Raw genomic sequence first — 27,201 nt, 5'->3', positions numbered from 1 at the left:
AGGCCATGAATGGATCGCTGGAGTTTGCATACTTTGACTGCATTCTCAGGATCAACAAAACCTTCTGTTTGCATCATATACAACTTTTCCTTAAGGAAACCATTAAGGAACATTGTTTTAACATTCATCTGCCAAATTTCATAATCAAAAAATGCAGCTATTGCTAACATGATTCTGACGGACTTAAGCATCCCTACGGGTTAGAAAGTCTCATCGTAGTCAACTCCTTGAACTTGTGAAAAACCCTTTGCCACAAGTCGAGCTTTATAGACGGTGACATTACCGTCCGCGTCCGTCTTCTTCTTAAAGATCCATTTCTTCTAAATGGCCTTTCACCCTTCAGGTAATACTTCCAAAATACATACTTTGTTTTCATACATGGATCCTATCTCGGATTTCATGGCCTCTAACCATTTGTTGGAATCCGAGCCCACCATTGCTTCTCCATAGCTTGTAGGTTCATCGTTGTCTAACAACATGATTGATAAGACAGGGTTGACGTACTAATTAGGAGCACTACGTGTCCTTGTCGACCTACGAGGTCTGATAGCAACTTGATTTGAAGTTTCATGATCATCATCATTAGCTTCCTCTTCAGCTGATGTAGCTTCCACATAAACATCTTTCTGTGCTACGCTACTCTATGACTGAAGTAAAGGTTCTATAACCTCATCATGTTCTATCTTCCTCCCACTCAATTCTTTCGAGAGAAACTCTTTCTCTAGAAAAGCTCCGTTTTTAGCGACAAACACTTTTCCTTAGGATCTGAGATAAAAGGTGTGCCTAATTGTCTCTTTTAGGTATCCTATGAAGACGCACTTTTCCGTTTTGGGTTTCAGCTTTTCAGGCTGAAGCTTTTTGACATAAGCATCACATCTCCAAACTTTAAGAAACGACAACTTTGGCTTCTTGCCAAACCACAATTCATATGGCGTCGTCTCAATGGATTTTGATGGTGCCCTATTTAAAGTGAATGCAGTTGTCTCTAATACATAACCCCAAAACGATAACGGCAAATCGGTATGAGACATCATAGAATGCGCCATGTCTAACAAAGTACGATTACGATGTTCGGACACACCATTACGCTGTGGTGTTCCAGGCGGTGTCAACTATGAAACAATTCCACATTGTCTTAAGTGAGTGCCAAACTCATAACTCAGATATTCACCTCCTCGATCAGATCGCGGGAATTTGATCTTCTTGTTACGATGATTCTCAACTTCACTCTAAAATTGCTTGAACTTTTCAAACGTTTTAGACTTGTGTTTCATCAAGTAAATATAACCATATCTACTCAAATCATCTGTGAAGGTGAGAAAATAACGATCACAACCGTCACTTACATGCTCCATTGTTCCGGAGAACGGAGTCTTGGTCATCTTGCCCATGAGGCATGGTTCACATGTGTCAAGTGATTCAAAATCAAGTGACCCCAAAAGTCCATCAGCATAGAGTTTCTTCATGCGTTTTATACCAATATGATCTAAGCGGCAGTGCCACAAGAAAGTGGTGCTATCATTATCAACTCTACATCTTTTGGCACCAATGTTATGTATATGTGTGTCATCACTATCAAGATTCAATATGAACAAACCCCTCACATTGGGTGCATGACCATAAAAGATATTACTCATATAAATAGAACAATCGTTATTCTCAGACTTAAATGAGTAACCGTCTCGCAATAAACAAGATCCAGATATAATGTTCATGCTTAACGCAGGCACTAAATAACAATTATTCAGGTTCATCACTAATACCGATGGTAACTAAAGTGAGAACGTGCCGACGGCGATCGCATCAACCTTGGAACCATTTCCCACATACATCGTCACTTCGTCCTTCGCTAGCCTTCGTGTATTCCATAGTTCCTGCTTTGAGTTGCAAATGTGAGCAACCGAACCGGTATCAAATACCCATGCACTACAACGAGAGTTGTTGAGGTACACGTTAATAAAATGTATATCAAATATACCTTGTTTGGCGTTGGCCGCCTTCTTATCGGCCAGATACTTGGGCAGTTTCGCTTCCGCTGACGAGTCCCCTTGCAATGAAAGCACTCAGTTTCCGGCTTGGGTCCAACCTTGGGTTTCTTCGTGGGAGGAGCAACTGCTTTGCCACTCTTCTTGGAGTTATCGTGCTTGCCCTTGCGGTTTTTCTTGAAACTAGTGGTTTTATTGACCATCAACACTTGATGTTCTTTCTGGATTTCGGACTCAGTGACTTTCTGCATCACAAGCAGCTTGGCGATTGACTTATTCATCTCTTGCATGTTGTAGTTCAACACAAAGACTTTATAGCTAGGTGGCAATGACTGAAGAACTCTGTCGGTGATTGCCTCTGGCGGGAGAACAATTCCCAATTCGGCCAAACGGTTAGAGTACCCAGACATTCTGAGTATATGTTCACTGACAGACTCGTTCTCCTTCATTTTGCAAGCATAGAACCTGTCGGAGGTTTCATACCTCTCGATCCGGACATTCCTCTCAAAGATAAACTTCAACTCCTGGAACATCTCATATGCTCCATGATGTTCAAAACGTCTATGAAGTCTCGGTTCTAAGTCATACAAAGTTGCACATTGAACTACTTAGTAGTCATCCAGACGCAATTGCCAGATGTTCATATCATCTTGGGTCGCTGGTTAGGGTGGCACGTCACCTAGCGGCGCATCAAGGACATAATTCTTTTGAGAATCCGTGAGAACAAGTCTCAGTTTCGGGCCCAGTCTACAAAGTTACTTCAATCATCTTTCAGCTTGACTTCCTCTAGGAACGCATTAAAATTCAAGGGTGCTACTACGCGAGCCATTGATCTACAACATAAATTTGCAAAGATTACTTAGACTATTGTTCAAGATAATGAGTTTAGTTAATCATATCACTAATAAACTCCCACTCAAATTGACATCCCTATAGTCATTCGAGTGACATATGATCCAAATTCACTAACTCAAGTCCGATCATCACGTGAGTTGAGTTGGTTTCAATGGTGAACATCTCTATGTTGATCATATCTACTATATGACTCATGTTCGACCTTTCAGTCTCTTGTGTTCCGAGGCCATGTCTGTACATTCTAGGCTCATCAAGTTTAACTCGAGTGTTCCATGTGTGCAAAACTGTCTTGCACCCGTTGTATGTGAAAGTAGAGTCTATCACACTTGATCATCACGTGTTGTCTCGAAACGACGAACTGTCGCAACGGTGCATACTCGGGGAGAACACAATTTTATCTTGAAATTTTAGTGAGGGATCACCTTATAATGCTACTGTCGTCCTAAGCAAAATAAGGTGCATAAAAGGGTTAACATCACATGCAAATCATAAGTGACATGATATGGCCATCATCTTCTACTTTTGATCTCCATCTCCAAAGCACCGGCATGATCTCCATCGTCACCGGTGCCACATCATGATCTCCATCATTGTGCTGTCATCGAGGTTGTCGCGCCAACTATGCTGTTACTACTAAAGCTACTAAACTAGCGATAAAGCAAAGCATCACCAGGAGCAAAATAATTAAACACAACCCTATGGCTCCTACAGGTTGTCGTAGCATCGACGTCCAAGTCGATATTTAACTATTACAACATGATCATCTCATACATCAAATATATCATATCATGTCTTTGGCCATATCATATCACAACATACCCAACATACCGTGCAAAAACAAGTTAGACGTCATCTAATTTGTTGTTGCATGTTTTACGTAGCTGCTATGGGTATCTAGCATGATCGCATCTTACTTACGTAAAACCACAACAGTGATATACAAGTTGCTATTTAACCTTCTCCAAGGACCGCCTCTGTCAAATCCGATTCAACTAGAGTAGGAGAAACAAACACCCGCCAGTCATCTTTATGCAACAAGTTGCATGTTAGTCGATGAAACCGGTCTCTCGTAAGCGTACGAGTAATTTTGGTCCGGGCCGCTTCATCCAACAATACCGCCGAATCAAGAAAAGATAAGACGGAAGCAATCTGAATATCAACGCCGAGACCGGATCCACATACCCTTGAAGATCTCCAAGCGGGAAGCGTTAAGAAACGCGGTTGATGTAGTCGAACGTCTCCGCGATCCAAATCGCAAGCCGTCCTGCGATCCAATCATGACCTAGCATTGAATGGATAGGACCTCCGCGTTCAGCACACGTGCAGTTCGATGAAGATCTCTGCCTTCTTGATCCAGCAAGAGAGATGAAGAGGTAGCTCAATTCTTTGACAGCACGACAACATGACAGCGATGGTGGTGGAGCTAATCCGGCAGGGCTTCGTTGTGTACTACAGGAATAACCTACGGGGTGTCACGAAGTAGTGGAGGGGAGGGGTTGTGTTGTGGCTTAAGGTGGGGCTAGCCTCTCTCACCTCCACTATATATAGGAGGGAGGAAGGGGTGGCACCCTAGGGAAAGCCCCTAGGGTTCGGCCGGCGCACCAAGGAGGGGGAGGAGTCCTCCTCCAATTCCGTTTGGTGGAGGAGTCGTTCTCCTCCTAGTAGATTTGCCCCCACCTCCTCTCTCTTTGGCGCATAGGCCTATTGGGCTGGCCGCCCAGCCCACAAGGGGCTGGTGCACCACCTTTTAGGTCTATGTGGCCCTCTCCGGGTGGGTGGCTGCTCCCGGTGGACCCCCGGAACCCATTCGTCACTCCCGGTACATTACCGGAAATACCCGAAAACCTTCCGGCATCCAAACATACCTTTCCTATATATCAATCTTCGTCTCCAGACCATTCCGGAACTCCTCGTGACGTCCGGGATCTCATACGGGACTCCGAAAAAAATTTGGTCCCCAACATACATAATTCAACTATATCGAAACGTCATCGAGCCTTAGGTGTGCAGACCGTGCGGGTTCGGGAACTATATAGACATGACCGATACACTCTCCGGTCAATAACCAATAGCGGGACCTGGATGTCCATATTGGCTCCTATATATTCTACAAAGATCTTTATCGGTTGAACCTCTATGTCAAGGATTCAATTAATCCCGTATAACATTCCCTTTGTCCTTCGGAGATACCTGTAGAGTACCTTTATAGTCACCCAATTACGTTGTGATGTTTGATAGACACAAGGTATTCTTCCGGTGTCAGTGAGTTACATGATCTCATGGTCGTAGGAACATATACTTGACATGCAGAAAAATAATAGCAATAAAACAAAACGATCACATGATACGTTCATAGTTTGGGTCTTGTCCATCACATCATTCTCCTAATGATGTGATCCCGTTATTAAGTGACAACCCATGTCTATGGCGAGGAAACCTTGATCATCTTTGATCAACGAGCTAGTCCACTAGAGGCTTACTAGGGACGATGTGTAGTCTATGTATCCACACATGTATCTGAGTTTCAGTTCAATACAATTCTAGCATGGATAATAAACGATTATCTTGATCAAGGAAATATAATAATAACTATTTTATTATTGCCTCTAGGGCATATTTCCAACATGTGTGTGGTAATGGGGATGATGATGAGTTTCATGACGGTATTTCTTGCACAAAGAGTAGGGTGCTCCTTTTGGCCATGAAGGAAGTTTGGGATCTTCTAGGGGAATATGAATTATGGTACACCAGTATTGATTGGATGCAGGTATTGTTGGACAAGTGCAATGACAAAACAAAAGTTAAAATCATGTTATTGTCATGGAGGGCATGGTTTTTAAGAGATAAGTGCATTCATAATTACTGTAATGAGATATCATGATATCAATGAATTTCTTGGAAAGATACAAAGAGAAGATGGACAATTTGGCCATGAGTACTAAAAATGACAAATGTAAAAAAGATCTGGGCCCTTGCTGAGGAATAACTGAAAAATGACCTATGTGAGTGGTGTGCTGGAAACCGTGCCCCCAAGGAGTTGTTAATCTCAACACGGATGCAACTTATGATGTTGGCTCTTGTGAGTTTTGGGCTAGGGTTGTTGCTAGAAATCACAAGGTTTTTTTGTCTGCTAGCAAACGCATGAACGTGTGTCAATCAGTAGAAGATGCTGAAGGACAAGCACTCAGCAGTATACAATGCTCCAATTAATATTAAGATGGATTTTCAGATGATTACAAAGGAGATTAACAGTGATGGGGCAATCATTCTGCTTGCTATGCAACCATTCCTGATATCAGATCTTTTATGTCTGTGTTCCAGTCTTGCAACATTAGATCTGTCCCCAGAAGTGCCAACAAGCTAGCCCATGGGTTTGCAACATGAGCTAGGAGAGAGGAGGGTCTATCGGTGATTGCCAACGTGCCACTGCAGCTTTGTGTGTTGATATGCTATCTATACGTGTGTTTGATATGTAAAATTTTGGATAGTTTTTCTCAAAAAAGTGCTCGTAATGTTTTCATGCAACTGATTTAATGTATGCCGATCATATTGTCTTAATAGGCTTATTATTGAAGTTATTATAATGTTTAGAACTTTAGAACACATTTGACCATAAAACACAGACAAAGTGGCATGCTAATGATTTAGTGACAACCTCCTCATAAACAATTTTTATGTATATACATAACTGTACACTAGAAACCACTAAGAAGATATTTTAGAAAAATATATCATTTAGTGATGTACGCCAAAATATTGAAAGCTATACTGTACACTAGAAACCACTAAGAAGATATTTTAGAAAATTATATCATTTAGTGATGTATGCCAAAATATTGAAAGCTATACGCGAACAAACTCAGAGAGGGAAGGGGGGGATGAACTATAATTTATTGATGCACAAATGGATCTGGTTATAGATAATTTAGAGTCAACATATAAGAATATATTAATTTTATAATAAAACTTCTACAATTTATTAAAATGGAAGTGTGTTTCTTAATGATACACGATGAAACTACATAGCAAAAATAATATAAGTACTCCCTCCGGTCCTTTTTAGTTTGCATATTAGTTTTGTCCGAAGTCAAAGTATCTCTACTTTGACCAAATTTATAAAAATATGTATCAACATTCTGTTGGAATTATGCCCTAGAGGCAATAATAAATATATAGTTATTATTATAATTCCTGTATCAAGATAATAGTTTATTATCCATGCTATAATTGTATTGAATGAAGACTCATTTACATGTGTGGATACATAGACAAAACACCGTCCCTAGCATGCCTCTAGTTGGCTAGCCAGTTGATCGATGATAGTCAGTGTCTTCTGATTATGAACAAGGTGTTGTTGCTTGATAACTGGATCACGTCATTGGGAGAATCACGTGATGGACTAGACCCAAACTAATAGACGTAGCATGTTGATCGTGTCATTTTGTTGCTACTGTTTTCTGCGTGTCAAGTATTTATTCCTATGACCATGAGATCATATAACTCACTGACACCGGAGGAATGCTTTGTGTGTATCAAACGTCGCAACGTAACTGGGTGACTATAAAGATGCTCTACAGGTATCTCCGAAGGTGTTAGTTGAGTTAGTATGAATCAAGACTGGGATTTGTCACTCCGTGTGACGGGGAGGTATCTCGGGGCCCACTCGGTAATACAACATCACACACAAGCCTTGCAAGCAATGCAACTTAGTGTAAGTTGCGGGATCTTGTATTACGGAACGAGTAAAGAGACTTGCCGGTAAACGAGATTGAAATAGGTATGCGGATACTGACGATTGAATCTCGGGCAAGTAACATACCGAAGGACAAAGGGAATGACATACGGGATTATACGAATCCTTGGCACTGAGGTTCAAACGGTAAGATCTTCGTAGAATATGTAGGATCCAATATGGGCATCCAGGTCCCGCTATTGGATATTGACCGAGGAGTCTCTCGGGTCATGTCTACATAGTTCTCAAACCCGCAGGGTCTGCACACTTAAGGTTCGACGTTGTTTTATGCGTATATGAGTTATATGGTTGGTTACCGAATGTTGTTCGGAGTCCCGGATGAGATCACGGACGTCACGAGGGTTTCCGGAATGGTCCGGAAACGAAGATTGATATATAGGATGACCTCATTTGATTACCGGAAGGTTTTCGGAGTTACCGGGAATGTACCGGGAATGACGAATGGGTTCCGGGAGTTCACCGGGGGGGGGGGGGGAACCCACCCCGGGGAAGCCCATAGGCCTTGGGGGAGACACACCAGCCCTTAGTGGGCTGGTGGGACAGCCCACAAGTGCTCTATGCGCCAAGAGAAGAAAAATCAAGAGGAAAAGAAAAAAAAAGGAGGAGGTGGGAAGGGAGGAGGACTCCCTCCCACCAAACCTAGTCCAACTCGGTTTGGGGGGGAGGAGTCCTCCCCCTTGGCTCGGCCGACCCCCTTGAGGGTCCTTGGACCCCAAGGCAAGGCCCCCTCCCTCCCACCTATATATACGGAGGTTTTAGGGCTGATTTGAGATGACTTTTCCACGGCAGCCCGACCACATACCTCCACGGTTTTTCCTCTAGATCGCGTTTCTGCAGAGCTCGGGCGGAACCCTGCTGAGACAAGATCATCACCAACCTCCGGAGCGCCGTCACGCTGCCGGAGAACTCTTCTACCTCTCCGTCTCTCTTGCTGGATCAAGAAGGCCGAGATCATCGTCGAGCTGTACGTGTGCTGAACGCGGAGGTGCCGTCCGTTCGGTACTAGATCGTGGGACTGATCACGGGATTGTTCGCGGGGCGGATCGAGGGACGTGAGGACGTTCCACTACATCAACCGCGTTCTCTAACGCTTCTGCTGTACGGTCTACAAGGGTATGTAGATCACTCATCCCCTCTCGTAGATGGACATCACCATGATAGGTCTTCGTGCGCGTAGGAAAATTTTTGTTTCCCATGCGACGTTCCCCAACAGTGGCATCATGAGCTAGGTTCATGCGTAGATGTCTTCTCGAGTAGAACACAAAAGTTTTTGTGGGCGGTGATGTGCGTTTTGCTGCCCTCCTTAGCCTTTCTTGATTCCGCGGTATTGTTGGATTGAAGCGGCTTGGACCGACATTACTCGTACGCTTACGAGAGACTGGTTTCATCGTTACGAGTAACCCCCTTTGCTCAAAGATGACTGGCAAGTGTCGGTTTCTCCAACTTTAGTTGAATCGGATTTGACCGAGGAGGTCCTTGGATGAGGTTAAATAGCAACTCATATATCTCCGTTGTGGTGTTTGCGTAAGTAAGATGCGATCCTACTAGATACCCTTGGTCACCACGTAAAACATGCAACAACAAAATTAGAGGACGTCTAACTTGTTTTGCAGGGTATGATTGTGATGTGATATGGCCAACGATGTGATGTGATATATTGGATGTATGAGATGATCATGTTGTAATAGAAATATCGACTTGCACGTTGATGGTACGGCAACCGGCAGGAGCCATAGGGTTGTCTTTATACTAACGTTTGTGCTTGCAGATGCGTTTACTATTTTGCTAGGATGTAGCTCTAGTAGTAATAGCATAAGTAGCACGACAACCCCGACGGCAACACGTTGATGGATGATCATGGTGTGGCGCCGGTGACAAGAAGATCGTGCCGGTGCTTTGGTGATGGAGATCAAGAAGCACGTGATGATGGCCATATCATGTCACTTATGAATTGCATGTGATGTTAATCCTTTTATGCACCTTATTTTGCTTAGAACGACGGTAGCATTATGAGGTGATCTCTCACTAAAATTTCAAGACGAAATTGTGTTCTCCCCGACCGTGCACCGTTGCTACAGTTCGTCGTTTCGAGACACCACGTGATGATCGGGTGTGATAGACTCAACGTTCACATACAACGGGTGCAAAACAGTTGCGCACGCGGAACACTCGGGTTAAGCTTGACGAGCCTAGCATGTGCAGACATGGCCTCGGAACACATGAGACCGAAAGGTCGATCATGAATCATATAGATGATATGATTAGCATAGGGATGCTTACCACTGAAACTATACTCAACTCACGTGATGATCGGACTTGGGATAGTGTAAGTGGATCATGAACCACTCAAATGACTAGAGAGATGTACTTTTTGAGTGGGAGTTTAGCATATAATTTGATTAAGTTAAACTCTAATTATCTTGAACATAGTCTAAGTCCACTTTGAATATATTTGTGTTGTAGATCATGGCTCACGCGACAGTCATCCTGATTTTTAACACGTTCCTAGAGAAAGCTAAGCTGAAAGATGATGGAAGCAACTTTGTAGACTGGGCTCGTAATCTTAAGCTAATCTTACAAGCTGGGAAGAAGGATTATGTCCTTAATGTTGTGCTAGGAGATGAACCACCCGCTACGGCTGATCAGGATGTTAAGAACGCTTGGTTAGCACGTAAGGAGGACTACTCAATAGTTCAATGTGCAGTCTTGTATGGCTTAGAACCGGGACTTCAACGTCGCTTTGAGCGTCATGGAGCATTTGAGATGTTCCAGGAGTTGGAGTTTATCTTTCAAAAAAACGCCCGGATCGAGAGGTATGAGACCTCCGATAAATTATATGCTTGCAAGATGGAGGAAAACTCGTCTGTCAGTGAACATGTGCTCAAAATGTCTGGGTACTCAAACCGTCTAGCTGAGCTGGGGATTGAACTCCCACAAGAAGCTATCACTGACAGAATCCTTCAATCACTGCCACCAAGCTATAAAGGCTTTGTGTTGAACTACAACATGCAAGGGATGAACAAGTCTCCCGGCGAGTTGTTTGCGATGCTGAAAGTCGCAGAGTCTGAACTCCGTAAAGAGCATCAAGTGTTGATGGTGAGCAAGACCACTAGTTTCAAGAGAAACGGCAAAGGCAAGAAGGGCAATTCGAAGAAGAGCGGCAAGCCTGTTGCCAATCCGCCGAAGAAACCCAAAGCTGGACCTAAGCCTGAAACGGAGTGTTTCTATTGCAAGGGTATGGGCCACTGGAAGCGCAATTGCCCCAAGTATCTGGCAGATAAGAAGGCGGGCAAAGAAAAATCAGGTATATTTGATATACATGTTATTGATGTGTACTTAACCGGCTCTCGTAGTAGTGCATGGGTATTCGATACCGGTTGTGTTGCTCATATTTGCAACTCGAAGCAGGAACTACGGAATAGACGAAGGCTGGCGAAAGACGAAGTGACGATGCGCGTAGGAAACGGTTCCAAGGTTGATGCAATCGCCGTCGGCACAGTGTCACTTCAGCTACCATCGGGATTAGTGATGAACTTAAATCATTGTTATTTAGTGCCTGCGTTGAGCATGAACATTATATCTGGATCTTGTTTATTGCGAGACGGTTACTCTTTTAAGTATGAGAATAATGGTTGTTCTATTTCTATGAGTAACATCTTTTATGGTCATGCACCGAATGTGAGAGGATTGTTCATATTGAATCTTGATAGCGATACACATATACATAACATTGAGACCAAAAGAGTTAGAGTAAATAACGATAGCGCCATATTTTTGTGGCACTGCCGCTTGGGTCATATTGGTGTAAAGCGCATGAAGAAACTCCATGCTGATGGACTTTTGGAGTCACTTGACTTTGATTCACTTGACACGTGCGAACCATGCCTCATGGGCAATATGACTAAGACTCCGTTCTCCGGAACAATGGAGCGTGCAAGTGACTTGTTGGAAATCATACATACCGATGTGTGTGGTCCAATGAGCGTGGAAGCACGCGGCGGATATCCATATTTTCTCACCTTCACCGACGATTTAAGTAGGTATGGTTATGTCTACTTGATGAAGCACAAGTCTGAAACATTTGAAAAGTTCAAGCAATTTCAGAGTGAAGTGGAAAATCATCGTAACAAGAAGATCAAGTTCCTACGGTCTGATCGTGGGGGTGAATATCTGAGTTTCGAGTTTGGTGATCACTTAAGAAAATGTGGAATTGTTTCACAGTTGACACCGCCTGGAACACCACAGCGTAATGGTGCGTCCGAACGTCGTAATCGTACTTTGTTAGAGATGGTGCGATCTATGATGTCTCTTACTGATTTGCCGTTATCATTTTGGGGTTATGCATTAGAAACAGCTGCATTCACTTTAAATAGGGCACCATCAAAATCCGTTGAGACGACACCATACGAACGGTGGTATGGCAAAAGGCCAAAGTTGTCGTTTCTTAAAGTTTGGGGATGTGATGCTTATGTCAAAAAGCTTCAGCCTGAAAAGCTGGAACCCAAAGCGGAAAAGTGCGTCTTCATAGGTTACCCAAAAGAGACAGTTGGGTACACCTTCTATCTCAAATCCGAGGGCAAAGTGTTTGTTGCTAAGAACGGACCTTTTCTCGAGAAGGAGTTTCTCTCGAGAGAATTGAGTGGGAGGAAGATAGAACTTGACGAGGTTGTCGAACCTCTCATCCCTCTGGATGGTGGCGCGGGGCAAGGGGAAACCTCTGTCGTTGCGACGCCGGTTGAGGAGGAAGTTAATGATGATAATCATGAAACTCCAGTTCAAGTTTCTGTTGAACCACGCAGGTCGACGAGATCACGCGCTGCTCCAGAGTGGTACGGTAATCCCGTCTTATCAATCATGTTGTTAGACAACAATGAACCTGCAAATTATGAAGAAGCAATGGTGGGCCCAGATTCCAACAAATGGCTAGAAGCCATGAAATCCGAGATAGGATCCATGTATCAGAACAAAGTGTGGACTTTGGAGATACTACCTGAGGGCCGCAAGGCTATTCAGAACAAATGGATCTTTAAGAAGAAGACGGACGCTGACGGTAATGTGACCGTTTATAAAGCACGACTTGTGGCAAAGGGTTTTTCACAAGTTCCAGGAGTTGACTACGATGAGACTTTCTCACCCGTAGCGATGCTTAAGTCCGTCAGAATCATGTTAGCAATAGCTGCATTTTTCGATTATGAAATCTGGCAGATGGATGTCAAAACGGCGTTCCTTAACGGTTTCCTTAAGGAAGAGTTGTATATGATGCAACCCGAAGGTTTTGTCGATCCTAAAAATGCTGACAAGGTGTGCAAGCTCCAGCGATCCATTTATGGACTGGTGCAAGCATCTCGGAGTTGGAACAAACGCTTTGATGAGGTGATCAAAGCATTTGGGTTTATACAAGTGGTTGGAGAATCTTGTATTTACAAGAAAGTGAGTGGGAGCTCTGTGGCGTTTCTAATATTATATGTGGATGACATATTACTGATTGGAAACAACGTAGAGCTTTTGGAGAGCATAAAAGGTTACTTGAATAAAAGTTTCTCTATGAAGGACCTAGGAGAAGCTGCTTACATTCTAGGCATTAAGATCTATAGGGATAGATCGAAACGCCTGATAGGACTTTCACAAAGCACATACCTTGATAAAGTTTTGAAAAGGTTCAAAATGGAACAGTCCAAGAAAGGGTTCTTGCCAGTTTTACAAGGTACAAGATTTAGTAAGACTCAATGCCCAGCAACTGATGAAGATAGAGAGCATATGCGCTCCGTCCCCTATGCTTCAGCCATAGGTTCTATCATGTATGCGATGCTGTGCACTAGACCGGATGTTAGCCTGGCCATAAGTATGGCAGGTAGGTTCCAGAGTAATCCAGGAGTGGATCACTGGACAGCGGTCAAGAATATCCTGAAGTACCTAAAAAGGACTAAGGAGATGTTTCTCGTATATGGAGGTGACGAAGAGCTCGCCGTAAAAGGTTACATCGATGCAAGCTTTGACACAGATCCGGACGACTCTAAGTCGCAGACCGGATACATATTTATTCTTAATGGGGGTGCAATAAGCTGGTGCAGTTCCAAGCAAAGCATCGTAGCAGATTCTACATGTGAAGCAGAGTACATGGCTGCCTCGGAGGCAGCTAAGGAGGGTGTCTGGATGAAGCAGTTCATGACGGATCTTGGAGTGGTGCCAAGCGCACTGAATCCAATAACCTTGTTCTGTGACAACACTGGTGCCATTGCCTTAGCAAAGGAACCACGGTTTCACAAGAAGACCAGACACATCAAACGACGCTTCAACCTCATCCACGACTACGTCGAGGAAGAGGACGTAAATATATGCAAAGTGCACACGGATCTGAATGTAGCAGACCCGCTGACTAAGCCTCTTCCACGGCCAAAACATGATCGACACCAGAACTGTATGGGTGTTAGATTTATTACAATGTAATTCACATGGTGATGTGAGGGCTAGATTATTGACTCTAGTGCAAGTGGGAGACTGTTGGAATTTTGCCCTAGAGGCAATAATAAATATATAGTTATTATTATAATTCCTGTATCAAGATAATAGTTTATTATCCATGCTATAATTGTATTGAATGAAGACTCATTTACATGTGTGGATACATAGACAAAACACCGTCCCTAGCATGCCTCTAGTTGGCTAGCCAGTTGATCGATGATAGTCAGTGTCTTCTGATTATGAACAAGGTGTTGTTGCTTGATAACTGGATCACGTCATTGGGAGAATCACGTGATGGACTAGACCCAAACTAATAGACGTAGCATGTTGATCGTGTCATTTTGTTGCTACTGTTTTCTGCGTGTCAAGTATTTATTCCTATGACCATGAGATCATATAACTCACTGACACCGGAGGAATGCTTTGTGTGTATCAAACGTCGCAACGTAACTGGGTGACTATAAAGATGCTCTACAGGTATCTCCGAAGGTGTTAGTTGAGTTAGTATGGATCAAGACTGGGATTTGTCACTCCGTGTGACGGAGAGGTATCCCGGGGCCCACTCGATAATACAACATCACACACAAGCCTTGCAAGCAATGCAACTTAGTGTAAGTTGCGGGATCTTGTATTACGGAACGAGTAAAGAGACTTGCCGGTAAACGAGATTGAAATAGGTATGCGGATACTGACGATCGAATCTCGGGCAAGTAACATACCGAAGGACAAAGGGAATGACATACGGGATTATACGAATCCTTGGCAGTGAGGTTCAAACGATAAGATCTTCGTAGAATATGTAGGATCCAATATGGGCATCCAGGTCCCGCTATTGGATATTGACCGAGGAGTCTCTCGGGTCATGTCTACATAGTTCTCGAACCCGCAGGGTCTGCACACTTAAGGTTCGACGTTGTTTTATGCGTATATGAGTTATATGGTTGGTTACCGAATGTTGTTCAGAGTCCCGGATGAGATCACGGAAGTCACGAGGGTTTCCGGAATGGTCCGGAAACGAAGATTGATATATAGGATGACCTCATTTGATTACCGGAAGGTTTTCGGAGTTACCGGGAATGTACCGGGAATGACGAATGGGTTCCGGGAGTTCACCGGGGGGGGCAACCCACCCCGGGGAAGCCCATAGGCCTTGGGGGAGACACACCAGCCCTTAGTGGGCTGGTGGGACAGCCCACAAGTGCTCTATGCGCCAAGAGAAGAAAAATCAAGAGGAAAAGAAAAAAAAAAGGAGGAGGTGGGAAGGGAGGAGGACTCCCTCCCACCAAACCTAGTCCAACTCGGTTTGGGGGGGGGGAGTCCTCCCCCTTGGCTCGGCCGACCCCCTTGAGGGTCCTTGGACCCCAAGGCAAGGCCCCCTCCCTCCCACCTATATATACGGAGGTTTTAGGGCTGATTTGAGACGACTTTTCCACGGCAGCCCGACCACATACCTCCACGGTTTTTCCTCTAGATCGCGTTTCTGCGGAGCTCGGGCGGAGCCCTGCTGAGACAAGATCATCACGAACCTCCGGAGCGCCGTCACGCTGCCGGAGAACTCTTCTACCTCTCCGTCTCTCTTGCTGGATCAAGAAGGCCGAGATCATCGTCGAGCTGTACGTGTGCTGAACGCGGAGGTGCCGTCCGTTCGGTACTAGATCGTGGGACTGATCGCGGGATTGTTCGCGGGGCGGATCGAGGGACGTGAGGACGTTCCACTACATCAACCGCGTTCTCTAACGCTTCTGTTGTACGGTCTACAAGGGTATGTAGATCACTCATCCCCTCTCGTAGATGGACATCACCATGATAGGTCTTCGTGCGCGTAGGAAATTTTTTGTTTCCCATGCGACGTTCCCCAACACATTCACAATGTCAAATTAATATTGTTAGATTCATTACGAAAGGTAGTTTCATGATATGTAATTTGGTATTGTAGATGTTGATATTTTTCAATATATATTTGGTCAAACTTTGTAAAGTTTGACTTGACCCAAATCTAATATGCGGAGTAAAAAGGACCGGAGGGAGTATTAATTATCAATGCTATAGTGTGGTTCTTATGCCCAACTAATAATACAGAAAATGCATAGTTAAAATCATGGATTACTAAAATGATTTATAAATAAATATAAAATATCTCGATAATAATTTCCTATATTTATGTTTCTTTTTATTGTTAGTTTATGAATTGTGGATGGTAATATTTATTATTCTTATGAGTATTCAAAATAGTTAACCTGGATTTTTATTTAAAACAATGCTAAATATAAAACTAGGCAGTTTGTTAAGTGATATTACTTATTAATGTCATATAAGTGAAGCAATGTGAAATTAATTAAATTTAGGGAGAAACTTGGTATAATAAATTTTGCTAAAAAAATAAAATTTTAAAATTCAATTAAAGAAAATAAGGCTGGTATTAGGGTTCATCAAGTACTCGTTAAATTTACGGTGTCACAAAGAATATATAGTTGAAATAATTGTTTTGATTATTAATGGTTAAAATTTAAGGCGAGAAGAATATTGATTCATTTTCTTATAGTTGAGTTTTTAAGAGGAATTAGTTAAAATAGTTGAATTGTACTCCTCCATTTATCATGATTATACACATATCAAGTTGGTGTGACATTGTCAATCAAAACTCTAGATTCTAGTCCAATAAAATGTGTGTGTGTGTGTATTTTCGTATATTTGCATCTCGGTGGGCGTTGTCTTGGGTACTTAATATATATTTTAAGAACTTGTTATTATTTTGTATGAATTTATTGTTTGTGTAAGCCTTAGTATTGAATTTCTTCCTGGTTAGACAAAAGTAGACACTTTTTTACACCAATAATGAAAACCAGTAAATGGTCATTGGCGTGTTCTGGTATAGATCGAAGGCTTCTCGACTATTGTTTCTACAAGCTTCTACATTTCAATAAGATTTATTCTTAAGACGAAGGCCGAGAGGCGGTAGCGAGCTTTGCTCATAGATGAGTGTATTTCTACACTCATTCGAGCGTTGTTTAAACCGGATAATCCCAAATGTTCCGAGAAAAAATCACTTTGATCTTATCACTAATGACTAATAAACGCAAAAGATTGCAAGTATCTATGTTTAATTCGTTTCCGTGGAAAATGGAGGATTAGAGGGAAGGAAATGAAGCTATACATGAAAATATGATTTGTGGAGATCAAACCCAATCAATGAGAGGCGCAACAGAGAAAACATGGGAGAAGACGCGTATGGTATGAGCATGAGCACTTGTACCAGCGCGTGTACCACCATTTGGTAGCTCTGTAATGCCAGCACAAGCACACTTCATAAAAGGGCCGAAGACCCGTTCGCAACAGTGTTGTCGTGGGATAGAGAAAGTCGCCAGGATCACCGCCGCCGCCAAAAGCCATTCCAAGGGGAAAACCCTAGCCGCCGCCATCTCCATCTCCATAGCCATTTGCCACACAGTTTTTCATACTTGCAATCGATACATCACATACGACGACATTGTACGTAAGACCTTTCTCAATCCTTCATTTATCAATGACATCTACAATGTTTTCTATCTGCGATCTGATAGCGATGTGTGCTTAATCCCCTCAGGCTATTTTCATACCATTGATTTCTTTTCAAAAGGTTGCGAATTTCTATCTGAAAAACTGGAACTTCTAGCAACAACAATAACTTGTTTGAATCCATATCTATTAGCATTACTTCATGTGGGTTCAATATCCAGGGTCACCTTTGGAAGAAAATGTAGGGACTATCTACATCCGATACCGGATCAAAGTAAATCACTCACGATGCACCGTCGGTGGATGCAAAAAGAAGATGGTGATGATTAGTTCAAGGAATTGCTTTTGATTTCTCATTGTTTTGGGAAGTTCTTGTAAAGGACAGTTTTATTAAATACACGTCTCCTGCCTTTCCGCAACAACAAAAAAACAAAACATCTATCATCCCTCCTCCTCCCAATATCTCCATTCAATTTTATTTTATTTTTGCATTTTATAATCATGTATGTTTAGCTATTGTCTAGATACCTGAAAACAACCAAACTCATGAAGAAATTAAAAATCATGAATTCTACAACAAACCTCCTATCACATAAGCATGATTCTTCTAATTAAACCCTTACTTAAGAACATTTCTTTTAATTTCCACGTAAGAGTGGTATATATATCACCTACGATTACAACAAGATGACTAGCGCGGCACGGGTCATCCAACCTAGCTTATAGTCTCGCAAACAACGGCATGCATGCTACTTGTTTTTGTGTTTTTCTTTCATCATATTTTCATGTTGGTCAAATGACTTTGATGTTTAATGTACTGCCGCCCACAGTTTCTTTCACTTTGTTAATTATATGAGCATACTTACAATGCATCTTTTGGTATTAATCATGCAAGTAGGTGTCATGTTCACATCTATGAATATTATCAACAACCAAATTCAGCGCACCGTCGTCCAAATTCAAAGACCATCTATCTCGAAACAATAAAGTACAGTCTATTTCTTTGCGAAAAATAAAAGCACAGTTCCAACGTCGTCTTTCTTCCTTCCTCCGCAGCCGCCATGGATAATGATAAAGAGCAGTCATGTACTAATGATGTCGTATTTTCCCCTCTTGACGAATTAGGTTGATCTAATCAAAAGGATTAGACTAGTTAAATTTGTTTAGTAAGCAAAGATAAAGGACAAATTCTGTTTAGTGCCACTTTGCATATTTCACACTGGCAGATGGGTGGGCATTAACCCAAACGATCATCTAATTTAGCATCTGATCCCTGCAAGTTATGCAAAACTCTTCCCATATAAATATAATCATGTAAGATATGCCATTAGCCCATGCGCTTGTTCCCCCGTGTCAAACTCACTAACAATCCCTGTTACACATTGCTTAGCATTAGATGTTTCGGGGAGAAAGATAGTGCATGTCTCACTCTGCTGCCATAGTATCTTGTTGCACTAAAGAAAAACAAGAAGAAAAGTTTCAGTTTCAGGTCCCAGTCTCCTCTCGTGCAGCTGGATTCAATCAATCTTGCTGGCATAAAGCCAGTCGAATCGGATTAAAGGCAGCAGCCGATGGAGGTGCTTGTTGCTGTCTCCCATGGCCACTATGGCCATTCACGGGGTTTCATAGGAGGAATTTTCTCAGTGCCTGCACCTGCATCTGCACAATCTGTGATCAGTGCCGATAATCAGAGTGATGCACGACAGATCGCGACGTTGTTAATGTTATCCGCTTCTTTGTAGGGCCGTCGGGGCGCGCGTGAGCGCGTGCGCGCCTCCTTTTTGTATTGCAACTTGCTTCCATTTAGGTAGCACCATCGTCAAAGGGAAAAAAATAGTGCAAGTTGCTGCTCCTATTGTTATTACATATGATGATGGGTTTCTCCGAATCTGCGTGCTCGTATGCGGTATTATCGATTTCTAGCTCATTATTGTCTCTGATTTGTTTTCTCCTCATGATTTCACGAGCGTATCCAATCATTTGACTTGTGCATACAAAATAATGGCCGATGTTATATACAATTGTGCAAGAAAATCTAGAAAGATCTGGAGTTTCGAGTGAAATGTTTTTTTTTGTGCAAGTCGACAGATGGCGTTTGCAAAAACATAACAAAAAAAAAATGTAGCTACACAGATGGGAAATTAAAGTTAGACGCGCCCAAGCTAACCACCTGGAGTACCTGCGTGCAGCAATGAGATGAACAGTTAGCAACCACATTTAATCAGGCTGGACCATTTGGTTGGATCGACGTAGCTGTCAGCGCGTGCATCAGTTCCATGATGCTTTATGGGATCACTACACGTTTAAGTACAGTGACATCCATCTAATTTGCCTCAATGATTACCGCAGCACGGATTTGCCTCAATGATGCAGCTGATCAGACGTTTTACTTAAGTGTAAGCACATCCTGATCTCAAGCCCAAATCATATGGCACCGGTAGTCCGATGTTTTTCTTAAGTATGTAGTACTGTACTAAACAGAAGATAATGCATGATTACCGGGTCAATGTAAATCTGCAATGCTGGTTAATTAATTATTCGGCCGATAAGAACGAACTCGCATCACATCACATCACATCACATGTGAGATTAGAAAGGAAAAGACTTTGGGATAATTTACTTGCACACTAATAGTACTCCATCTGATATCAAACCCATATCACTGCTGCTAGTATATAATCTGATTACCAGGTCAGTGTAAATCTCCAAATATCCGTTAACCATGCATCTGGTCGATAAGAACGGACGGGCACACATCACACTGGCATTAGATATTTTACGAGAAAACAAAAAGAAAAGATCTTGAGATGAAAAATAAATATCTCAGGATATTTGAGTTTGCCAGGGCTGGCTTTGCCTTGCAGGAAAAGAAAAGAAAAGGTGTTTGTGACTGTCCTTTGCTTTCCATAATGTTTGCTGCTTTCTTATCCTGCATGCCTTTACTTCTCCTTTTTCTCATCCCTGATGGGTACCTTGGTGAAATGCCCACTCGGACGGACGACTGGTCTGGTTTACAATTAGGTTCGGTTATTATTCTGCAGCGCCTTTTTCTGAATGTGCATGGACATATCTCCTGCATCTGCATCTGGACTGGACGCCACTGAAACTGAAATGCTTCTGCCTGCAGCATTTTCATGGTGCTCGTCCTCGTCAGAGGGCAGTAAGTAGATGAAATTCATCCAGGATCCATGATCTATGCATCCATCCACCCAACTGAACTGAAGTGAACTGAATTGAATTGAATGGGGCTGCCGTACTGGTAGGTGCTGCACCTGCTTTGCAATAACAGTCGATGGATCATGGATGGACAGTTAGCCAACCAAAGCAAACGGCCACATATGCGCCTCAGCTTCTCTGCTAGCTGTCCACTGCTCCGGATCCCAACGGCTCACAGAGCATATACCGTTCATAAAATTTTCAGTTTTTGGCTTGGGTTCAGTCCAGACACTACAGGGTTACTCTCTGAAAGAACAGCCAGGGTTTCAGACTTCATGGGTGCTTACACACACAGTTACTTGCTAACAGTAACATGACAGCCACATGTGCGTGCATCAGCATATAAGTAACTACACTACACAGGATGTATTGTATTCAGTGGGAATTGCAGGCAAATTGTAGTGGAAATTCAGAGAGGGCATTCATCATTGCCCATGTGTTTCAGGTTCAGATTTCAGCCCAAGTAAAACCTGGCAGATCTTTTTCGCCCACCATCCTCTGCTAAATCCCAGTGGCATCCACGTCGGATTATGCTGTCGCCCTAGTGCAAAGCCGAATCTACTTTCAAATTTCCCCTGTCATACTCATACGCCGCTGAAAGTTTTCAGCATTCAGCAGCAGCAGCAGCAGCGCAAGTACAGAAATATCAACGGAACAATCCAAGGAATACAGTGGGCGTAGAAAAGGAGAGAAAAAAAAGCAGGCTTCTTTCTTTCTTTCTTTCTTCCACCCCGGCCCCGCCCTCCCCTCCCCTCCCCTCCCCTCGTCGGCCGGCCCGGCCCTATCCACCCACCCGCCCACGCCACGCACGGTCTCCTTAAATCCGATCCACGGATCACCACCACCATTACCGCGCCTCCGCTCTCCCCTGCCTTTCCTGCACTCCCAACCACCACTCAACTCAAGGTCGGCACTGCCGCTGCGACTTCTTGGATCAGATTTCACTGACGTTGGACCGCGAAGAAGCCGCCGGATCTTCTCTGAGGTCGGCGCCGAGATCCGGAGTTGCAAATCCGAACACTGCGCGATTTTGAGTTTTGGGGATCTTGTCTTGCTGGATAACAGTGCGGCGGAGCCCTCCTTCTCCTTCCTTCCTTGCTGGGACATTGGCCGTCCGATCTGTGCTCTGCTCTGTCCACCAGTGGTGAGGAAACTGCTCTCATCTATTTCTTCCTCCCATTACATCTTTGATTTTGATTCTGCGTCTAGTTAGTTTGTTTGTTAGTTAGATAGCTGATCCCGGCAGGGAAGGAAAAGATGATGATGAACTCGAGGCTGTGTGTGTGAAACAACTCCTCAGATTCAACTGTTTTTTCACCAGCCCTTTGGTACCAAAGGAAACCCTGGATGTTTTTCATTTATCCAGATGCCAACTGCTGGATCCAGGCTTTGATATTTCCTGAGCTGGAGTGTCTTTGCCTGATCTGGGCAGAGAAGTCTCCACTAAATCTCTAGGGAAAAGTCACCCTTTTTTCCACTCCACCGTTTTTCTTAGATTGTAGTAGTAGCAAAGACTTTCCAAGTTGATAAATATACTACTACGCACCGGCGTCAACGGTAGGCCTAAAACGTTCTCGTTTATCCACGACGCGCGGATTAAGGATAGGAACGAGGAGAAAAGGGTTAGTTTTGCTGATCAGTAAGGTGTTATGTTGGCCTTTCGCCATCGGAGAAGCCGTGCCGCATCTGGCCATGTTTGTATGTAGCACACACTACACAAATGACTAATCAACTGATTAGTCCACTGTCCCTAGACTGGCCAGGGTCCGGATTAGTCAAGTGGGAATGGTTTAGTCTCTGTTAGGCTTGACTTTCACCATTCTCACTATTAAATCTCCACATGGCAGCAGCATATGCTTGTCGATAGAAACCGTCGCTGTTGTGCGTGCTTGGTTTAGGAGCTACCATGCTGTGTGCGGTACGTCGGTTTTGTCGCTAGATATAGGAATAGAATGTAAGATAATCTACGGTGTGCCTTATTGGGTTCTATAAAAATGTTTCATGGCATGCCTTTGAGTTTGTTTCACAAGGTTTTGACAACCGTGCTGCCTTTGAATTGCAGGTCGCACTTTTGCTCTTGTCGCCTGCTGCTGTCAGTTACTCGTCAAGATTTGCACCAAGTCCAAAGATGACTTTGCGCAGCATAGTTCGTGATTTCCGGGAGAGCTTTGGAAACCTGTCAAGGCGGAATTTTGAGGCGAAAATTTCGAGCGTCCCAAGCCTTTCGGGCCATTACAGAGGGAAATCGCTTGAATCTGCAAGTGAGCTGCAGGATAGTCTTGTCACAGACCTGCAAGGCAATTGGGCTAGCCTTCCTCCTGAATTGCTTCGGGATGTGATGAAAAGGCTGGAGGAAGATGACAGCAATTGGCCATCCCGCAAGGATGTTGTTGCTTGCGCTTCTGTTTGTACAACTTGGAGAGAGATGTGCAAGGATATAGTCAGGAATCCAGAATTTTGTGGAAAGCTCACCTTTCCCGTATCTCTTAAGCAGGTAATGAATGAGTTCAATCTCTTACAAATTTTTTTTCTTGACTAAGTTTAGTGAGGGCTAAATCTTGTGCCAGCAAATGTTTTTCTCAAACTAGTGCATCATTTTATCCGCCCAACAAGAAAACTTGGCAGTGATGCAGTTTATCAGTCTGCCCCTGTATATAATTAAGCTGTCCATTTTTGTTATTTGGGATATGATATTTCCTTACCTCTTAACACTTGTTTCAATTTCTCATGTACAGCCTGGATCTCGAGATGGTTTAATCCAATGTTTCATCAAAAGGGACAAGTCAAAACTAACTTATCGTCTGTACCTGTCCCTAACTTCTGGTACGTTTATGCAATTGCCCTGCACTTCTCCATTGTGCTCCTTATCAGTATTCTTATTAAGTTTTGATATTTCGTGAATAGATACTCCCATTGCACAGGCATATTAGGAAGTACAGAAAAATCTATGTCACTTCTATATTAGGGTATAGTCTCCAAAATCTAGAAATATCTGATACAGATAGAGTAGCATAAACCAGTACAATGTGTGAGGTGTATAAAAGTTTAAATAACGGTGTGATTTGATTGATATGAGTACAGCAGTTATTCATGTGCCTGCTACTATTTGCTTGCTACTGTACTTTTCTTCTTTCCTGTAGCTAAAAATACACTGCTTTGGTCCGTCACAAAATTATTCTTACGTATCAAATTGTAGAACAATAGAAGTATAGAAGCCTTCAGTAACCTCAGTAAAATTGTAGGGATGCCCTGTTATATTCATAACTCTGTATTTGCTACAACGATTTAAGTAGTTTTGTCTTAATATAAATACACAGTACACTAATCATTTTGATTGTGTCTTGCAGCTGTGCTTGATGATAATGGCAAGTTCCTACTATCGGCCAAAAGGAGTCGACGGACGACGTACACCGACTACGCCATTTCTATGGATCCTAAAAATATCTCCCGGTCAAGCAGTGGCTACATTGGGAAGTTGAGGTACCGTCTCCTTGATAACAATAGAATTTAAACCCTACCCCTATTGACACTTGCAATGACTTGTGTGGGTATATGTGCATACAAATCTAACAGACAACATGGATGGTACTTGCAGGTCAAATTTCCTTGGCACCAAATTCATCATCTACGACACACAGCCACCATACAATGCAGGAAAATTGTGCCCGCAAGAACGGACCAGCCGGCGGTTCTCCTCCAGGAAGGTTTCCCCAAAAGTTCCGGCGGCAACTGGCAGCTACCCCATCGCCCAGGTGAACTATGAGCTGAACGTGCTCGGCACCCGCGGGCCAAGGCGGATGCAGTGCACCATGAACTCCATCCCGACATCGGCGGTAGACCCCGATGGTGTTGTGCCTGGCCAACCGAAGGAGCTACTCCCCCGGCTATTCGAGGAATCCTTCCGCACCACCGCAAGTTCCAGGTACTCCACGGCAGACCACTCGACGGATTTCGGCAGCTGCCGCTTCTCCGAGTTTGGGGGAGGGCCTCTGCGAGAAGACGGCGGCGACGACAATGCGGAGGACAAGGAGAGCCCGCTGGTTCTCAAGAACAAGTCCCCGAGGTGGCACGAGCAGCTGCAGTGCTGGTGCCTCAACTTCCGTGGCCGCGTGACGGTGGCCTCGGTCAAGAACTTCCAGCTGATCGCCGCACCCGCCCCGCCACCGCCAGCCTCCGGAGGAGAGGCAGCTCCCGAGCCGCCTTCACAGCTGCAACCGCCCCAGCAGCAGCCTACCTCTGCTGCCGCACAGCCCCAGCCTGCTGGCAGTTCCTTGTCGGCTTCGTCGTCGTCCTCCTCCTCGAGCCATCACGACACGGTGCTCCTGCAGTTCGGCAAGGTGTCCAAGGACACCTTCACCATGGACTACCGGTACCCGCTGTCGGCCTTCCAGGCCTTCGCCATCTGCCTGACCAGCTTCGACACCAAGCTGGCATGTGAGTAAATAGATTATTAGTACGACAGCAGCGGCCATTCGGTGTTGTCTCTCGGTCAAAATTCCACGCCGGGGCCCGGGCCTGGGCCTGGGAACGAACAAACCAACGTATGCATCAAGTGCAGGGGCAAATGTCTGTGCAGCATACAACCACTGTTGGTTCAGTTTCAGTCTGCCTGGTAAAGCCGTTACCACTGTTGGTTCTGCCTGGTAAAAGCTGTTACCAATAGGTAGGGGAGATGATGTGCTTGGTAAAGCTGTTGATAGGGGTTCAAGGTGTGTGTGGTTCAGGGACAGGCTTCCACTATGAAATGTGATTGCTACCTATGCATGTCTGATGCTGCCTGGGACTGCTATGAAATTTGAAGAGATGTTGAGTTACAAAGTAGTAAGTACTAGGGTGTAGTAGTCTTGCAAGGTTGAGTTGTGTCTCTCAGTTTGTAGTTACTGCTGAATGCTGACTGATGTGACCATGGATGTAAGAAATCTTGGATTAGTCAGTTGATTTGTTTGCTTGCTTGCGTGGTCCACGATCACTGCCATTATTAACTTAGAAAACTTGATTAGCAATCCAATCATTCAGAACAGGAATGTTTGTTTGCATCATTGCATCAAGCACAGGAGCCACTGTGTGCCTGTGCCTGTGCGTGATAGGTGAACCTTAAGCTTAAGATAAAAGGGTTAAGTGGGGTGAGGGAAGATAGCTAGTCAAGACGCATGATGGGGCGAAAGCTCCCTTCCATTATGTTATGTGATGTGATTAGTGTTTGTGCTTATTTTTTGTGGGGATTACTGTTCGTGCTTGTGCATATGTATGGTGTGTGTTGCGTGTTATACATATATATATATTATATCATTAAATTAAACCCCCTAAAATTGGAGGCCTCTCATTCAATTGAGGTCACTAATCTGGAATTGGGTCACCTATTTTGCCGGATCAACAATTTCTCACTTAATTATTTTAATTCCCTATAATACTAAGTTCCCTATTTTTTAAGGCCTCATAATCAATTGGGCTCTTAATATGAAGTTTGGTCATCTAATTTTGACTGAGTCAACAATTTCACAATAAGCTTTCTCATTCATTTTTTAATACATCATGCTCCCTAATTTTTAAGCTTCTTCCGTCAACTCTTCATTTTGACTCCGTCAATCCTTTGTTGTGGCAATGAAATCTCTAACTTCATTAAGCTATTCCATTTTAAAGCCCGTCATCCAACTCTTTAATTTTGATTGGATACATAAATGATTAGGTCGTTCATCCTGGCTCCATGGTAGGATCTCTCGATGAATGGATTACAAAACAGAAGTGTCATCCATAACACGTTTAGCATCAACATAATACACGCGTCACACAATATAAGTAACTTTCTCATGTTTTTCTACTAATTAAAAGACGTCCTATCACAGTAAAAAAAATCCACCCAAACACCATAATAAAAAAGGAAAAATAACACACTCACGAACGATTCGCTACGGATTGATTATACTAGACATTGCCTCATTAATCACTTCCCTGATTTGCACTGTTGCCCACTTTTTCCCTAATGTTTGATCATGAATTGACACAACCCATCTGTAACCATGATTCCGCAAAGTATGTCCTTGGGAGTAGCATATCTGACAAAAAAACGCACTTCATTGTATCCCCCACTCTTCAAACCAACTAATAAGAATATTTATTAGAACTTCATAAAATAATTATATAAAACATGTACAACCCTAAGAATATAAGCGGTGCAACAAATCGCGCACTGCCCTTCTAGCGTTGTATGAAGTGTGAAGGTGGGAGCCGGTCAGCACACACACACACATCTGGCAATGCATTGTTGAGTTGTCTAGATATCTCCAGTTATGCACACGCAACAACATGTACTTCCTCCGTTCTTAAATATATATTTTTTTTTATAAATTTCACTATGAACTATATATGAAATAAAATTAATGAATCTATAATTTAAAGTATGTTACACGTGTATGTAGTTTGTAGTGAAATCTCTAA

General features: G+C 43.3%; 1 protein-coding gene across 2 annotated transcripts; it reads left to right on the top strand.

Moving 5' to 3' along the window:
• Window positions 1-21,568: 21,568 nt before the first annotated feature.
• On the top strand, window positions 21,569-25,699 carry LOC123428511 (tubby-like F-box protein 7). Of its 2 annotated transcripts, none has more exons than XM_045112733.1 (5): window positions 21,569-21,910; window positions 22,829-23,260; window positions 23,502-23,589; window positions 24,114-24,246; window positions 24,362-25,699. In XM_045112733.1, exons 2-5 carry the CDS (start codon window positions 22,895-22,897, stop codon window positions 25,206-25,208), a joined length of 1,434 nt encoding a protein of 477 aa, XP_044968668.1. In that variant the 5' UTR covers window positions 21,569-21,910; window positions 22,829-22,894; the 3' UTR covers window positions 25,209-25,699. The 2 variants fall into 2 exon arrangements, with proteins under 2 accessions (XP_044968668.1, XP_044968667.1); XM_045112732.1 differs by lacking the exon at window positions 21,569-21,910 and adding an exon at window positions 22,631-22,684.
• Window positions 25,700-27,201: the final 1,502 nt, after the last annotated feature.

This window comes from Hordeum vulgare, chromosome 2H (assembly GCF_904849725.1).
Source record: "Hordeum vulgare subsp. vulgare chromosome 2H, MorexV3_pseudomolecules_assembly, whole genome shotgun sequence".
NCBI classification, from domain to species: domain Eukaryota; kingdom Viridiplantae; phylum Streptophyta; class Magnoliopsida; order Poales; family Poaceae; genus Hordeum; species Hordeum vulgare.
This window is presented reverse-complemented; position numbering and strand designations above follow the sequence as displayed.

Excerpts from the sequence above, each read along its gene's own strand:
- LOC123428511 (XM_045112732.1), top strand. Across the intron at positions 23,590-24,113 it reads GTACCTGTCCCTAACTTCTG|CTGTGCTTGATGATAATGGC; the intron begins GTACGTTTATGC and ends TGTGTCTTGCAG. Across the intron at positions 24,247-24,361 it reads GGCTACATTGGGAAGTTGAG|GTCAAATTTCCTTGGCACCA; the intron begins GTACCGTCTCCT and ends TGGTACTTGCAG.